Below are 18,525 nucleotides of genomic sequence, written 5' to 3'. Positions count from 1 at the left end.
CCTTCCTACCAGGTAACAGGCTATTCAATCTATTTCTTTCCAAAGTTATCTCACCAAATATAAACAAATTTGAATATGCGTTCTTATGTCTCCCCACCACCACCTTCACACAAATGGTTCTATTATTCTGGACTTTGGGTTTTTCACTTTACAATGTATCTTGGAACATTTCCACATCAAAATATTGGGAACGTTCTCCTTCTTTTGTAGAACCGTTAAGGACATGCCATAATTTACTTATCCACTCCACTATTAATGCGCACTTAGGTAGCTTCCGAACTTCTACTACTACAAACAATGCTGCAATAAATAACCTTGTCATGGGTTATTTTATACACATATATAGAGAGATAAATTCCTGTAAGTGAACGTTGGAGATGAAAGGGTCCATGCATTTGCAATTTTTTTAGATATTGAAAAATTACTGTCACCAATGATTTTACCAATTCATACTCTCACAAGCAAGAGTACCCATTTCCCAAAGCCTCATCAACAGAGTATGTTATTGTATTTTTCAATTTTTTTCTAGCCTGATATATAAAAAGTAGTAGCTCAGTATATCTTTAATTTGATTTCCTCTTTTTATGAAAGAAGGATATTTTCTTGTGTTTTAAAACCATCTGTATTTCCTCTTTAGAACAGTCTTTTCATATCTACTGCCCATATTTTTCTTGATCTGCTAGTAATTTGTTTATTGATTTGTAGAAGTTCTTCAGTTATTAGAGTGATCAAGCCTATATCTGTACCCTAAACTGCACAGTATGTACTGATGTGTCACTTGGGTTTTAGAATTAGCTTATGGTGCATTTTGCTTGTGTTTTTTACTTGCAGAAGTTTTTTAAATCTTGTTTGAATTTATCAACCTTTTCTGTTATAGCTTCTGTATTTGGGGTCATAAGTAGAAAAGCATTCCCTACTCTGAAAGTCCAAGAAATTCTCCTACATTTACAGCTTTGATTCTAATACATTTACAGTTTTGATTCTTACATTCAATCTTTAGTACATTTGGAATATATCCTGGTATACAGTGGGAGGTATGAATCTAATTTTAATTCTTTCCAAATGGCTACCCAGATAGGCCAGTACCATCATTCATGTTTTCTCCATGAGAAATCAAATCTATTCTCCCACCATTCTATTACTCATGTGCCAGTACATATGGTCAGGTTACTCAGAAATCCTTATTTATTTTTCTATATACAACTTTAGAATTAGCTTGTCTAGTTTCAAAATAAACGGGAAAACAAGAAAACCTGTCAGTATTTATAATGAGATTATACCAAGTTCTTATACTAGCATAGGGTGACTTGATATCTTTAACTGAATTTGTCTTTTGTGTCCTTCACAATGTTTGAAAATTTTCCTCACATACCTTGCACATCCTTGTTACACTGATTCCTAGGGATATCATCTTTTTTGGTTTCTATTATAATTAAGAAATTTTCTTATATCTTCTAACTGCTTTTTGTGTGTGTGCGTGTGTGTGTGTATGGTAACTAATCTTGTGCTAACATTTTGTAATGTTTATGGTAGCTTTTCACTTAATTCCCTTAATTTTCCAGGTATACACTCATGTAATAGGATATTACTAGAATGTAAGCTCTGTAAACAAAGGAAATTTTTTGTATCTTTTTTCACCAGTACCTAGAATATAGTTGGGACTTAATTAATACCTCTTGAATGCATGAATAAATTGTCACATAGCAATAGCTTTACCTCCTCCTTTCTAATTTTTATGCCTTTATTTTCCTTCTTTTATCTATTTGCTAATGAAATGTAAAACTTAGCACAATGTATAACAGTGTTTATAAGCATCCTTATCTGTTCCAGACTTTAGTAGGAATATCACAATGTTCTCATTAAGAGGCCAGATTTGGAGCTGATATACAAGTGTATTTATCATGTAAATGAAACCAACTATCCCTAGTTAGATTGTTTTATTTTATTATTTATTTATTTATTTATTTATTTGTGATACGCGGGCCTCTCACTGTTGTGGCCTCTCCCGTTGCGGAGCACAGGCTCCGGACGCGCAGGCTCAGTGGCCATGGCTCACGGGCCCAGCTGCTCCGCGGCATGTGGGATCTTCCCGGACCGGTGCACGAACCCGTGTTCCCTGAATCGGCAGGCGGACTCTCAACCACTGCGCCACCAGGGAAGCCCAGATTGTTTTATTTTAATCAAAATGATGATAGATTTCAGAATCCATGGAGGTGATCATCTACTTTTTTTCTTTATGTCAATTAACATGATGAATTACAAAAATAGATTTTTTTAATATTGAATACAGGGAAGGCCTTGCATTCCTAGAATAAGTCATACTTGGTGGTGATGAATAATTCTTTTAATATGCTGCAAAGTTCCGTTTGTGATTTTTTTATTTCGGACTTTTCATCAATATTAATAATCACAACTGGTCTCTAGTCTTATTTTTTAGTGAGATACTTATCAGACTTTGAGATTACATAAAAATAGAATCTGGATGATTTTCTTAATTTTCTATACTTCAGTATAGTTTAAAATAGCATTGGGATTATCTGCTCTTTAAGAGTGTTAGAATTTTCTTGTGATAGCACACATATGTAGTTGGTAAATTATATTTCATTGAATAATTTTCATTTTATCCAAGTGTTTATATTTTATTTGCCATGTTAATAGTAATATATCCTTTTTATTTTCCTCAATTTATGTGATTGTTGATTATGTTGTTAATTGCTATGGTGTTAACTTGTGCTTTGTTTTTTCTTGATTGGGTTAGCTGACTTTCTGTTAAAAAAAAAAGTAAACAGTTACCTCTGGATTAATTTTCAATACTACAGTTTTACTAACTCAATTTCTATGTTTATCTTTATTAATCTCTTCCTTCTGTTTGCCTTCATTTATTTTGTTGTTGTTTTTCCAATGTTTAAGTAAGTGGTTAAATATATATATATATTTATATAAGTGGTTAAACTTATATAAATAAGTTTTCATCTGAGCACTACCTTGGCACAGTACCATAGCATAGTAGTGCTTTCATCACTGTTTTCTAAATATTCTGAAATTTTATTTTTACACAAAAGTTGATTAAGAAAGCAAGAGTCTTTCTGTTTTCTGATTTCTCATATTAGTAAACTGTGCCTATTCTTAAAATGTATTACCATTTTTTATATAAGAAAATCTCAATTTTAAAAATATTTAACAGGCACTTGAAAAGAAAGTATAGTCTCTATATTCAGAATACAGGGTTCTAAATGTACCTGTCAGGAGCTTCCCTGGTGGTGCAGTGGTGAAGAATCTGCCTGCCAATGCAGGGGACACGGGTTGGAGCCCTGGTCCGGGAAGATCCTACATGCCACGGAGCAACTAAGCCCGTGCACCACACTGAGCCTGCGTTCTAGAGCCCACAAGCCTCAACTACTGAGCCTGCGTGCCTCAACTACTGAAGCCCGTGCGCCTAGAGCCTGTGCTCTGCAACAAGAGAAGCCACTGCAGTAAGAAGCCTGCACACCACAACGAAGAGTAGCCCCCGCTCACCGCAACTAGATAAAGCCCGCACGCAACACAGCCAAAAATAAATAAAATAAATTTATTTTAAAAATTTTTTTAATTAAAAAAAAATAAATGTACCTGTCAGATCTTCCTCATTAATTATGCTTCTTAGAATTAACTGCTATATTGTTTTATATTTTATATATTCTGTTTTATATTTTGACCTGTCATGACTGAGAGGTAAATTAAAATTTCTTACTATTAAATAATTTCTTCTTTCATTCTTTTTAATAAGTATATGGATATGCTGGTATTCAATGCATATATATTCATAACCATTTTATCTTCATTGTGAATTGTATCCTTAGGCAATAAAAAACCAATTCTTCATTTCACTTAATCCTTTTGGTCTACTTTCTTTATTATTTATATTTGCCTGTATACCTTTACTCATACTCTTATTTTTAATATCTGTAATTACTTTATCTGAAGGGGTCTCTTATAAGCTATGTGACCCAAATCTGAATTATTTTTTATTAGATGAGTTAAACCCATTTACGTGCATTGATATAATTTATAAATTTGTTTATACTTACCTCACTTCAATTATGTTTTCTGTTTTCATAATTTAATGTTTTTTAATTTAAACATACCAAATATAGCTGATATTCCTTTGTTTTTTGTGGGTAATTTTTATTCTAGTGGTTATCCATACAATCATAATACTCTTCTATTCGTTTTCAGTCAATAAAAATTCCAAATGAGCAATATTTAAAACTGGCATTTTTCCTCTTCCTTTCCCACCTACTATTAGTCAATAATTTTATCTCTCTTAGAGTTTACTCTTGTACTATTAAATATGCTCCTACCTCTATTAGTCAGTTTGGCTGCTTAAACTGATAAGCTTTGACTCCCGGCTACTAGAGCTTATGCAATTAGTGAATTTATTCTACCTCCCACCTTCCTTCCCTTTTCCTGCTCAGTTATTGTTACCTGTATCATTTCTACATTGTGAGAGCATATAATGCTTACATTCTATTCTGTCATCCTAATCACCACATTTCTTTCTATCTTAGTTCTACAGTTTAAATGTATTCAAAACTTGCCAACATTCCCAGTAATCTCTTGGTCAGCTAAAATTAATGATTATAATAGTTTCTTCAAAAAAGGACTCATGGGAACAATTCCTCCAAATTTTTGCAAGTTCTAATCTTTTTGTCTTTAGCCTTTACACTACAAAAACAATTTACCTAAATATAAAATTCTTAGTTCCCATTTTCCTTGAAAATATTGGAAATGTTGTCCTATAGAATATTGCTACAGAGAAGACTAAAGCCATGCTGATATTTTCCTAGATAAATGATTTAATTTTTTGCTTGACTGCTCAAAGAATTATTTCCTTTATATTTCAAGTCTATTTTTAATAATATAAGTCTTGGCAGGAACCTTCTCGGGTCAACTTTTACTACATTTTTATTAACATATTAATATAAATCTCCATTTATTTTAGGAAATTTTTCTTGACATCTCTCTCAATACTTATTCTACTTTGCTTTTCCTTAAGAGATTCCAATTATACATATGCTAGCTCTGCTTGGTCTATATATCTAATTATTTTTAGCTCTTTTTCATTTCATTTATTTCAGCTTTATTATTTCTATCTCCCATGTTCCCCACTGAGATTTCTGCAGTGTCTAGTGTTTCCTGTGTTCTTTCCAAATTTGTCTTCATTTCTGTGATAGCTTTAGTACTTTTTTCCTGAACCAACCAGCTAACATTGCATCTCTTCCTGTTGACCAACTGCTTTTTTCTGTAGGTCTTGTATTTCTTTTTTTGTGATCCTTCTTACAGAGTTATTTTTTTTTTTAATTTATGGTAAAATATTTGATCTCAACTTTCAGTTGCCCTGAGGCCTCATTTTTCCAGTGATAATTTTTGTTAGTAAGCGATGCTCAAATTCTTTTTCTTGTCTTTGATACTGTGTGTTTCTTCTTTATTACCCATCATTGAGTGAGTTGGATTATCTCGACCAGCTCCAAGGAGGGTGCTTTTGTAGTTTAGCTGCCTCCGAGGTACACTGCCTCTAGAAAATGTGCCATCCACAAGGTTTTCTGTGTACTTCTTCCACTTCCCTGAATTAAACTGAGTCGGGGAGAGCATCTGCCAGCCTTGCTCACCAGTTCCTGTACCTAGTGTTGCAAACAGTGATACAGCTTTGGTCTCACCATTAGGAGGTGTCATTTTTGCTGGCTTTCCTGAAATATACCCCCACAGGGCCCTCCATCCACACTTCATGCTCATCGCTTCCTCCTACTTGGCTTCCGTCCAACCTCAACTGTTTTTGTTTAGCTTTTATATATATTTTGAAATCTAGAGATATATATCTCTTAGTTTGCTAAAATTAAAGTTTGTGAGATTTTCCTTCTTTTTTTGTGTGTGTATATTTTTACTGTTGTGTTTTATAATTTTTCTCCATAGTTTTTTTCATTTCTTAAGATTTCCAAGGGAAAAAGTGAATAATTCTGACTTACATAGACATTTTTATACCAGAAATACCTAGGTTAATTTTAATAAACATAACCCATACAAGGATGGAAAAGAAAAATAAAAAGCAATAGGCATAAGAGGAGAATGAGGAAAAACAAATTATAGGAAATCTGCATATAATTTTTAAAATACAGTATAATATACCAAATGCAGATTATGATGTGATAATCTCATAATTCTCTAGATCATGAAACCTAGTTTCATAGCTGACATATATTTTCTTCCCTTAATGGCTCAAGAACTGATTTGATTGATTAGAAAATGAGGCTGTTGGGATTATAGATATAATATGTGCCAAAAGATAGATAGATAGATAAATCAATAGATAAACTGATTGATTCATTGATTTATATCTATCTCATTCCGATAACTCTGGATATAGCCAGTTAAGAAACGTGAGCTCAAAAATATTCACTCTAAAGAGAAACAGTCATTCCATTCATTTAAGTAAGTCTGACAACTCATAATCTCCGGTTCGTGGGGCCATCACAAGTCTACTGAATCAGGATCTCTAGAAATAGGATGCAGCAATCTACATTTACCTCTCAGGCACTCCTAATGTAAATTAAAGAATGGGAGCACCTGGCCCAAATAAATGCTCCCTCATTAACTAATCGACTTATAGCCCAAGGCCACAACACTAGGAAGCAGCAGAGACAATGTTCCAGTATACCAGGGGTCTGCAACCCCTGGGCCATGGACCAGTACCAGTCCATGGCCTGCTAGGAACTGGGCCACACAGCAGGAGGTGAGCGGCAGGCGCGAGTGAAGCTTCATCTGTATTTACAGCCACTCCCCGTCACTCGCATTACCACCTGAGTTCCTCCTCCTGTCAGATCAGCAGTAGCATTGGAGTCTCAAAGGAGCGCGAACCCACTGTGAACTGCGCATGCGAGGGATCTAGGTTGCGTGCTCCTTATGAGAATCTAATGCCTGATGATCTGAGGTCGAGCTGAGGCGGTGATGCGAGTGCTGGGGAGTGGCTGCAAATACAGATTATCATTAGCAGAGAGGTTTGACTGCACAGAGACCATAGTAAATCAATTGCTTGCAGACTCATATCAAAACCCTATCAGTGAGTGGCAAGTGAAAATAAGCTCAGGGCTCCCACTGATTCTGCATTATGGTGAGTTGTATAATTACTTCATCATATATTACAATGTAATAATAATAGAAATAAAGTGCACAATAAATGTAATGTGCTTGAATCATCCCAAAACCATCCCCCCCACTCCCAGTCTTCCATGAAACCGGTCCCTAGTGCCAAAAAAGTTGGGGATCACTGCAATATACTGCTCAGCTCTGACTCAAAAACCAATGCTTGGGCTTCCCTGGTGGCGCAGTGGTTGAGAGTCCGCCTGTCGATGCAGGGGATACGGGTTCGTGCCCCGGTCTGGGAGGATCCCACATGCCGCAGAGCGGCTAGGCCCGTGAGCCATGGCCACTGAGCCTGTGCTCCGGAGCCTGCGCTCCGCAAGGGGAGAGGCCACAACAGTGAGAGGCCCGCCTACCGCAAAAAAAAAAAAAAAAAAAAAAACCAATGCTTTCAACTATTTTGCAATAGAGGTAAGTTATCTGAAATATTTATAAAATTTTAGATTTACAGAGGGAAAAAAAAGAGTGAGAAAGACAAGCAGATGTTACCTCAAAAGGAAAGACTGCTGGAGAATATGAAGGAGTTCAAATTTATCAGCTAATTTCATAGATGAGAACTGCTCAGTCAGGGCACATGACCAGTGAACTCACACAGGGATCCAGATTCAGAAGGGCTCGCATGTGGGGTTTAAAGTTCTCTGGTTGCCATCTTGAAATTCTTGATAATTCTGTTATGGGAATGGTGTTTTGCTTATGAAGTCCAATGGGATAGGGGAGCATGTGTCAGGGGCTCAGAGACTTGGCTCACACACAGTCCCAGCACTGCCCCCATATGGGTCTGGGTAACTTACTTCCCTGCCCCCGGCTCCCCAGGGACCCCAGCTTTCCCCTTCCCACTCCTGCCTAGTGACTACTACTGCCCTGGGTGCAAACATGGAAAGGGATGGGATTAGATATGCACACCCCACGGTGTCACAGTGTGGGGTATAGGGATGCCACCTGCACCCTGGGTTGGCAGTGTCCCAGTGCATTTGGTGGATGACTCAGTGGCGACTAGCTTCTTGCTTACCCCAACTCAGGTACCTAGTGTGTCTTGGAGCAGAGACTACAATACACTGGGAGGTCCCCTGTCCACCATGGGTTGGGACAGTGGGCCCATGGAAAGGGGAGAGGGCTGTCTCAACTTCTCCCCCGGCCAGAGAAGGGCAGGCATGTTAGCCCAGGAGCTGACAACTAGCTGCTGGCGACTACCAGCAGCTAGTCACCTGTGTGTGCACTAAATCACAGGGTGGGGTTCCTGGGTACCTCTCAGGATCTGCCCTTGCTTCTTGAGTATGCCTAAGGGGGCATGGCATTAAATACCAAATAAAAAAAATCTTGACAGGTCAAGAGAGAAAAAGACTGTAAGAAAGGAAAAAGCTTTCTATTTTTATGCCTTTAATGGCGCCTTTTTGTGCTTTCTGAACAAGGGGCCCTGCATTTTAGTTCTGCACTGGCCTCCAAAAATTATGCAGCCAGTCCTGTAAGGAGTAGATTTTAACGGTTTTCACACTTGAAAGATGATAACCACGCCCTTCTCCAAGGTGACCTGAAACCATGGTCAAGGCCAGAATGCTGGACGAGCACTGTTCAAACTCTCCAAATCCTGCTACTTGTATTCTGGTCAACTGATCTGTTACTTTTTCATCTCACAACTAACACTGGAGAACTAAAAAGAATTCAAGGAAAAATAGTTCCAACTTTGGCTGCATTTATGTTCAAAACCTGAGGCTTCTCCTTTAATCATGTAGAAACTTCCAAAAGAATCACCTTGGAAACCAAGAGAATATGATCATTAAAATTAGCTAGGGGCTTCCCTGGTGGCGCAGTGGTTGAGAGTCCGCCTGCCAATGCAGGGGACACAGGTCTGTGCCCCGGTCCGGGAAGATCCCACATGCCGCGGAGCGGCTGGGCCCATGAGCCATGGCCGCTGATCCTGTGTGTCCGGAGCCTGTGCTCCGCAACGGGAGAGGCCACAACAGTGAGAGGTCCGCGTACCGCAAAAAAAAAAAAAAAAAAAAATTAGCTAGAAGCAAATATCCTCCAGAGCAGTCAACCTGCCTGCAAAATCCTTTCATTACCTTTATAAAGAAAATTTCCCCAGTAACCATAATAAACATAAAGCAAGGGAAATAAAATGTCCACTGCAGGATTTCTAAAGGGAGGTACACATTTGGGTAGAAAATTCATTTTTCATGCATTTAGAGTAGTTCACAAGGTAAATACAAATATGTTGTCATCACATTAAAAAAAATGAACCTTGTAACTCCCTACACATCTGCTTTTTTAGAGGGGAAAAAAGGTGTTTGCTGCAGTAAACTGATATATTAAATAAAAATGCAAGTTTCTTCCTAACATTTTCTTCCTTTAAACACTATAGAACATGAGCCCCTTCAGGTTAGAAACTGGCAATCTAAAATCATCCCACATCTAGGAATAAACCTACCTAAGGAGACAAAAGACCTGTATGCAGAAAATTCTAAGACACTTATGAAAGAAATTAAAGATGATACAAACAGATGGAGAGATATACCATGTTCTTGGATTGGAAGAATCAACACTGTGAAAATGACTCTACTATCCAAAGCAATCTACAGATTCAATGCAATCCTTATCAAACTACCAATGGCATTTTTCACAGAACTAAAACAAAAAATTTCACAATTTGTGTGGAAACACAAAAGACCCCAAATAGCCAAAGCAATCTTGAGAACGAAAAATGGAGCTGGAGGAATCAGGCTCCCTGACTTCAGACTATACTACAAAGCTACAGTAATCAAGACAGTATGGTACTGGCACAAAAACAGAAAGATAGATCAATGGAACAGGATAGAAAACCCAGAGATAAACCCACGCACATATGGTCACCTTATCTTTGATAAAGGAGGCAAGAATATACAGTGGAGAAAAGACAGCCTCTTCAATAAGTGGTGCTGGGAAAACTGGACAGGTACATATAAAAGTATGAAATTAGAACACTCCCTAACACCATACACAAAAATAAACTCAAAATGGATTAAAGACCTAAGTGTAAGGCCAGACACTATCAAACTCTTAGAGGAAAACATAGGCAGAACACTCTATGACATAAATCACAGCAAGATCCTTTTTGACCCACCTCCTAGAAAAATGGAAATAAAAACAAAAATAAACAAATGGGACCTAATGAAACTTAAAAGCTTTTGCACAGCAAAGGAAACCATAAACAAGATGAAAAGACAACCCTCAGAATGGGAGACAGTATTTGCAAATAAAGCAACTGACAAAGGATTCATCTCCAAAATTTACAAGCAGCTCATGCAGCTCAATATCAAAAAAACAAACAACCCAATCCAAAAATGGGCTGAAGACCTAAATAGACATTTCTCCAAAGAAGATATACAGACTGCCAACAAACACATGAAAGGATGCTCAACATCATTAATCATTAGAGAAATGCAAATCAAAACTACAATGAGATATCATCTCACACCAGTCAGAATGGCCATCGTCAAAAAATCTAGAAACAATAAATGCTGGGGAGGGTGTGGAGAAAAGGGAACCCTCTTACACTGTTGGTGGGAATGTAAATGGATACAGCCACTATGGAGAACAGTATGGAGGTTCCTTAAAAAACTAAAAATAGAACTACCATACGACCCAGCAATCCCACTACTGGGCATATACCCTGAGAAAACCATAATTCAAAAAGAGTCATGTACCAAAATGTTCATTGCAGCTCTATTTACAATAGCCAGGACATGGAAGCAACCTAAGTGTCCATCGACAGATGAATGGTTAAAGAAGATGTGGCACATATATACAATGGACTATTACTCCACCATAAAAAGAAACAAAATTGAGTTATTTGTAGTGAGGTGGATGGACCTAGAGTCTGTCATACAGAGTGAAGTAAGTCAGAAAGAGAAAAACAAATACCGTATGCTAACACATATATATGGAATCTAAGAAAAAAAAGGTCATGAAGAACCTAGGTGCAAGACGGAAATAAAGACACAGACCTACTAGAGAATGGACTTGAGGATATGGGGAGGGGGAAGGGTAAGCTGGGACAAAGTGAGAGAGTGGCATGGACATATATACACTACCAAACGTAAAATAGATAGCTAGTGGGAAGCAGCCGCATAGCACAGGGAGATCAGCTAGGTGCTTTGTGACCACCTAGAGGGGTGGGATAGGGAGGGTGGGAGGGAGGGAGACTCAAGAGGGAAGAGATATGGGAATATATGTATATGTATAACTGATTCACTTTGTTATAAAGCAGAAACTAACACGCCATTGTAAGGCAATTATACTCCAATAAAGATATTTAAAAAAAAGATGTTATAACCCCCCCAAAAAATAAAAATTAAAATAAATAAAATCCCACAAAACTAAAATTCCATTTATTCTACTCTTTTTCCTAAAATTCCATTTATTCTACTCTTCTTCCTATCAGAGATGTTAAGAACAACAGGTGCTTTCTTCCACTTTTCCAGGAAAAATACCATTTTTAAAAGAACAGACGGGGAAACTCTAGAGAATCCTGGCAGAAGTGAAGACCATAAAATAAACAAACATGTTTGAATATTTGAATTAATAGTTTTAAGACAAGAGAGAAGCAATACAAGTGTTAGCAATACAAATACCAAAAACTGAATAAAATTTGCTTAACATGGCCAAAATGTTAGCAATACAAATACCAAAAACGGAATAAAATTTGCTTAACATGGCCAAATCACATCTTAGAAGCCTGAGTAATTCTCCCAGAAAAATGAAAGTGGGAAAAGGAACTATTTCATATACAAACACACGATACTTCTCATAGACTGTTATGTTATGCTCCTTTTCTTCTTTCTTGTTCACGAAAGAGTAAGACAAGAGAGAGATATGAGTAAGAATCAGCTTTTTGGATGCTGTGATTTGCTTAATTTTTTATGGTCTTAGCTTGAGGGTTTCTGACTTCTGTCTTCCTCCCCCTTTTGTTCTTAAGGAAATACCAGCTGGCAGTGGATGGCAATCTTTCCCTCTATCTTCTCCCTGCCTCCTCTTCCCACTCCTGGTTTGGACTTTAACTCTCACCAGAGCGATCATCTCCCCTCCCGTTTTCTTTACAATGAATCTGTACTTTATAATTCTCCTGACCCTTGCTCCTCATGTCTTCATATTGAAGCTCTTCTCTCCTTCCATTATTCCCTTTTGTTCACCTGCCTGTATATCACAACTGCTAGAACATATGGACTATGTTATAAGCAAACAGGCGCTTTTTCTCACAATACATTAATTATATTCCTCAGCTCTCCCCAAAGTCCCATCCAACTGTTATTCATACATACTGCTTCATGTCATGTGAGATCAAGAGGCACAGAATTAGACCAACCACCATCTAATCTAGACTGTGCTTCACAGACAAGCTTCTCACATCACCTTGGGAGTCAACAATCAGGTCTCAAACACACCCACGTGTATTTTGGCTTCTACGCTTTTTGGTCTAGTCACAATGCCTGTGTGCTTTCCAAGAGGACACTTTCACACATGAGGCTAGTCAAATGTTAGTTCTCAAACCCAAGAGAGAAGGAACTGAATGATTTCAGATTGAGAACAGTGGTCATGACAATTCATATCCCAGAAAAGGACAATCATACCTTTGTAATTGCAGTAAAAACCTTTTCCAGAATGGCATTTGGCTGGGCAATTTGTGGTCCATTGGCCTGAATGTTGAGGGCTATGGCACATGGTTTGGCTACAAATCTAAAAAAAAAAAAAAAAGAAAAGACACAAGTTATTCTCTCTATAGATGTTCTTAATGTCATCAGTTAAACATTACTCAACTGTCCCAATAAAGTGTTGATAGGATTTTATGGGTAGACATTGTCAACATTCATATGTCAGTACGTTTAAAGCAGATTTAACTTTTTTTTTTCCTCCTTTAATCTCCCAGCAGTAACAGTAAAAAAAAAAAAAACTTTTAAAATATTGAAACCTCCTGATACTCAAGTTCTAATGAGACTGAACAGATAGAAAGACTATCAAATGACAAATATAAATCTGCGTGAGATACATAAACCAAAAAACCATGATTTTGAAATGACAATTTATATTCTTCTTACTAACAAATCATGTTATATTTTTTCTATGAGAAAGTGTTTACTAACCATCTGATTATACATACAGAAGGTATGCTTTTGATCAACCCTAGTCCAAAAATTCACCATTTTTGTCTCTATGATCAAAGTGTGCTATGTTCAGCCCCAATTCCTTAGGACGTCTTAAAATTCTCTATGCTTATTTGCTTCTTTCTCATAAACAATCATAAAAGGTGTCAAACAGCATGATGTCCCAGCCAAGCTGAAAAGTCTGAAATGATTATAAGCATCAGCTACACCGTTTTTATTGTAAGCTAATGATTAGGTCAAGAACAACAGGAAGACTCAGCTGCATTTCTGGCTGTGTTTGATGTATGAACGAGGCATGGGAGGAATGCAGGCAGAGGGCATGGGGCCCCAAAAGTATGACGATGTTTCTAAAACTTTTTTAAAAAGAAAAGCGTTAGAGTTGTTTTAGACTAAATGGTCCAGAAATAAGGTGCGATACATGTTCCTTTCTAGTAGTGACATTTAACTTTTTCTATAAATACAAATAATATAATAACATATGAAAGTATGATCCAAATTAATTTAATGTTGGCCAAAAGCAACTGATAAATATACAAAACAGGGGCTTCCCCAGTGGTGCAGTGGTTAAGAATCCGCCTGCCAATGCAGGGGACACGGGTTCGAGCTCTGGTCCGGGAAGATCCCACATGCCATGGAGCAACTAAGCATGTGCGCCACATCTACTGAAGCCCGCGCACCTAGAGCCCATGATCCGCAACAAGAGAAGCCACCGCAATGAGAAGCCCACACACCACAACGAAGAGTAGCCCCCGCTCGCCGCAACTAGAGAAAGCCCATGCATAGCAACAAAGGCCCAACGCAGCCAAAAATAAATAAATAAAAACAAATATATTAAAAATACATATATACAAAACAGATCATAAGTAAATCTTAGATGAAGCTTCTTTAATAATAATGAATGAGTTAAAGAACAGTAGACAAGGGAGGAATTTTTTTTAAGGGGGACTAATGATGTTTACATACATGGTAACACATAATATCCCACTGGGTCCTATTTCAAGTAAAAGACAAAAAAAAAAAATGTATTCCAGGGCTTCCCTGGTGGCACAGTGGTTGGGAGTCCGCCTGCCGATGCAGGGGACACGGGTTCGTGCCCCGGTCCGGGAAGATCCCACATGCCGCAGAGCGGCTGGGCCCATGAGCCATGGCCGCTGAGCCTGCTCATCCAGAACCTGCGTGTCCGGAGCCTGTGCTCCGCAGTGGGAGAGGCCACAACAGTGAGAGGCCCGCGTAAAAAAATAAAAAAATAAAAAGACAAAAATAAAAAAATGTATTCCAACAGGAGAATGGAGTACTATACGTGCAAGCCTAAACCAGGAAAGATACACACAAAAATGCAATATAAATCCTGTTTCACTGGGCTCTCTGGGACGAAGTTAGGAAGAATAACCACCCTTTCCTAGTATGTAAATCTAGAAACTGGAATTTTCCTAAACTTTTGCATTCTCCGTTCTTTGTAACATAAAATTTTCTAAAACATGTTACCTATGCCCCTACCTTCTTAAAGAGAAGTGTAGTATTTTTTTAAATAACTTTGGGTCTTCACTATAAACAGTAATCGTGGAGCTATGGACGTAGCTAGTGGAAAGAAATAAAGTTTGATGGGCAATGACCAGAAGACTGTCCAGAACTTGTTCCCTTGACAAAGTTTCCTGCTTCACGGTTATCTGCCTCTTCATCATAAGGTATAATGTAGGGTGTGAAAAGACATGAGATCAGCAAAAGTTTTTTTAAAAAGGTAAAATAGCAAAATTAGCTTGGTATAAAAGCCAAAATCAACACCTGCAATGGTTGCCTTCTACTTTTCCCTGTTGGATTTCTCCCCAGCCCTCCCTCATCTTCCCAATTCCCATAACTTCTGAAACACCGTATTCAAATTCCCTTTTGGAATTTGGCATCATCATCCTTGTAACAACCTCCTGTTCTATTACATGGTCTGCTTTCTTCTTCTAAAGAGCGAAGAGTCTAAATGCAAAGGCTGATCACATCATCTCTGAATATGCCATGACAATGCCAGGCATACACAGGACAGGGTCAAGAAATCTGATCAACTGGCTATCTTCTGTAAATGTGTTTTCACTGTTGCTGTCATTGTTGTGAGTACTGTTGACAAGTAAACAGACCATCTCTCTGTGTCCCACAACAATGCACGGGCAGACGCTAGGAGAGTCAAGAAATTCACTCAACAGAATCTCTTCAAAACAACTTCCTCACCTTTGCTATCATCTCCCAGTAACATACAAAAGCATTCAAAAAGGTTCTTTTAGTATGTTATACAATATAAGGTTTTACACCTCACTCCTCCTCTTTTAAACTTCAAACCACTTTTTTGAAACTCTTCTCTAAATTTCCAGCACTAATAACAACAGCATCTTGAAGAAGGCATACCCCTTGGTCATCAAGCTTATGAAGTTTTGATAATCAAAATTATCAAATATATATGATGCTCTGTAAACATATTTTTTAAGCAGTGTCTAAAGGATAGGTGGGAATTATCTCTGCTACTGTCTGGCTACAGAGCCTTAGCTTCAGAAATTAATCTCTCTGTGTCCAATGTCCTCATATGTAAAAAATTATAATAATTACATAGGTACATAAGTTGTGTGTATATACAAACACATGTATATGTTAAAACACCATGTTACATGGTCTCTTTGTCTAAAATCTTTGATGGGAGCCATGTGTATGGTTTCACACCACAGCATTTACACACCGTGACTCTCTGGGTCCAGCAACACACTAAGCTTCAGCTATGTTGTGTCAAGCCATGCACCTTCAACAAGCTCTGAAAGTACCAAGCGAAAAAGAAGAGACCAGAAACCAAGACAGGAAACTGAAAAACACAAGGGTCATCAGGTAGAGTAACCACTTACCTCAGTTTACCCTCACAGCCTGCTTGTCCCAGCATCATTATTAATGGTACCACCTTTACTGACAAAAGCATCCCTGCTTGCTATTCTGCCACAATAATTTAAGTGTTCCCCATTTGGGCAATAAATTGTAGCAAGCCCCATCATCAAGCCTCAGACCTGGCATAAGTCCACACTGAGTCCACACCAGCAATGCCTTCAGGTTCTGAGCCCATCCACACCTGGCCTTCTCTCAGGACCCAAACCTCCCCAGCTCTCCCATCAATCTCCATGACCCTATAGGGTGGTGTGCCCACACTTATAACAGGAAGAGTTGCTATGTATACGTGTGTCCCTCTTCCCTGTGTGTGTGGTCTCTTTCATGGAGGCTGGAATGACCTTAATGACACTTCCCATCTCCAGGGGACCCTAACACACAAACCCATTTACTCTCCCTCAACCAGATGAGGCAGGATTATCACCACCCGCACTTTGCAGAGAGGGTCAGAGAGGCAAGTATCCTCTGCCTCCAGGGCAAGGGAAGCAGGGGACAGGATACTTCTTTCCCAGGAAGGTCAATGTTATCATCAGCTCCCCATCTGAATGTACTGGCCAAGCTAAGTCCCCAGTTCTGAGGATTTGAGGAGTGGGGTGGGGTGTGAGGAGTGACAGACAAATTTAACAGAATTTAACTCAATGTACAGGTTGAAGATTTCTACAGTTTAAATGGTCCATGATGGGTATGTACAATAAATCAAACCACTTCAATCCTTTGAAAGAAGTTACTATGCCACAGAATATTTTTATGAAATGCCTGGCATACTGTGGGCACTCAATGAATACTTAATGAATGAATGAACAAATCAGCTAAAATACAATGGCAGGTACCCGTCCTCTTCTTTCTCATAGGGGTTGTGCATTTTAACACCCTTAAATACCCACATCTACTCAGGGTCCTCATTTGGGACTCAGAGGGTAGGAGACTAACCACTCAAACTCAAGAAGCTGTTTCTATAATTTCCATTGTCCCTATAATGTCATAGCAGCCCTACCAACCTCTCACTAGGCATTGTCTTTTCAACTTATCTAGCACAGACAGCCAAACACTTAATTTCCAAGATTTAAAAAACTTCATACTGTACAGCACAGGGAACTCTACCTAATGCACTGTGGTAACCTAAATGGGAGGGAAGTACAAAAGGGAAGGGATATCTGTGTGAGGATGGCTGATTCATTCTGTTGTACAGTGGAGGCTAACACGACATTGCAAAGCAACCATACTCCAATACAAATTAATAAAAAAAAATTTCACAAGAGAGGCAGAAAACATTAATTTCAAATCCCAAATGAGAGAAGAAAGAAGATATAATTTTTATCTTCCTAAAAGTATTATATGATATATATACATAATATATGATATATATCTTATATAAGATTATATGAAAATAAAAATTTTATTTGTTTATTCTCCAAAGAATTTGTGTATCACTGCTGGCATTTTTTTTAAAAGAGAGCATATTAGACACCAAATAAAACTCATGACAAAACTACTGTAATTTTAACACCTACTGTCATAGTCCATTAGAGAAACGCTGGATTTTTTTTCTTCTCCAGTGCTAGCTCTAACAGAAGTAAGGTCACAAAAACTGTCTTTCACAAGGGCTGTCGTAGGAGAGAGAGAAACAGAATGAGATAGACAGAGGGTGGGGTAGAGTACCTACAAATATAATAGTTGAAAGGGAATATGTACTTTTGAACTTTTATGATTGCCTCTACCAGGAAATGTTCACCTAATTACTTTTTAAATCAAAGGCAGCAACACGTTCTTCAAAAGATCAAACATCTATGAAGTACTTTCATGTAGTATAACATATTTGAAAGTAAATATAATAAGGATGTAAGCTTTGAAAAATACTAGTCTCAATGTAAAAGCAGAGAAAACACCTAAGACATTCCTACTTTTTAGTTCTATTTAACAACATGTATTTGTATTATAAACATGAATTGAATGTCTCTACACAGAGCACCAAGGTAAGCTCTGGGCTGTGGTGTGCTTAAAGGTATACACAAAACACGAAGTGATTCTTGCACTCAAACACCTTTACACTATGGAAAAAGAGAGTAATCCAAAAAAAATTTGTTTACAGGGTACACGTCAGTTCTAATCACTTAATACTATGTAATCATCTTCAGTGGGGAGCATGGCCAGAGACTTAGTCCTTCCCGACTCTAGCATTTCCTACACTTTTCAAAGTAGTTGGATGGCTGTGGTGGTGGACACAAAGACCTACACATGTGATAAAAACTGTACAGAATTAAATCACACACACACAATATACAACTGGGGAAATCTGTGTAATCTTAACAGA

At 37.9% G+C, this 18,525-nt stretch overlaps 1 protein-coding gene across 2 annotated transcripts in view; it reads right to left on the bottom strand.

Moving 5' to 3' along the window:
• The window catches only part of CERS6 (ceramide synthase 6), a gene marked incomplete at both ends in the record, with an annotated part of 326,214 nt that overhangs the window by 224,020 nt on the left and 83,669 nt on the right, over nucleotides 1–18,525 (bottom strand). For both annotated transcript variants that reach the window (XM_079710750.1, XM_079710751.1), the window contains one exon: nucleotides 12,777–12,882. In XM_079710750.1, coding sequence (XP_079566876.1) covers nucleotides 12,777–12,882 — 106 coding nt within the window. The remainder of the gene's footprint in view (nucleotides 1–12,776; nucleotides 12,883–18,525) is intronic.

Source organism: Hyperoodon ampullatus, assembly GCF_949752795.1.
Source record: "Hyperoodon ampullatus genome assembly, chromosome: 8".
Lineage (NCBI taxonomy): Eukaryota > Metazoa > Chordata > Mammalia > Artiodactyla > Ziphiidae > Hyperoodon > Hyperoodon ampullatus.
Note: the sequence above shows the minus strand (reverse complement) of the source record. Positions and strands in the feature narration are given on the sequence as shown.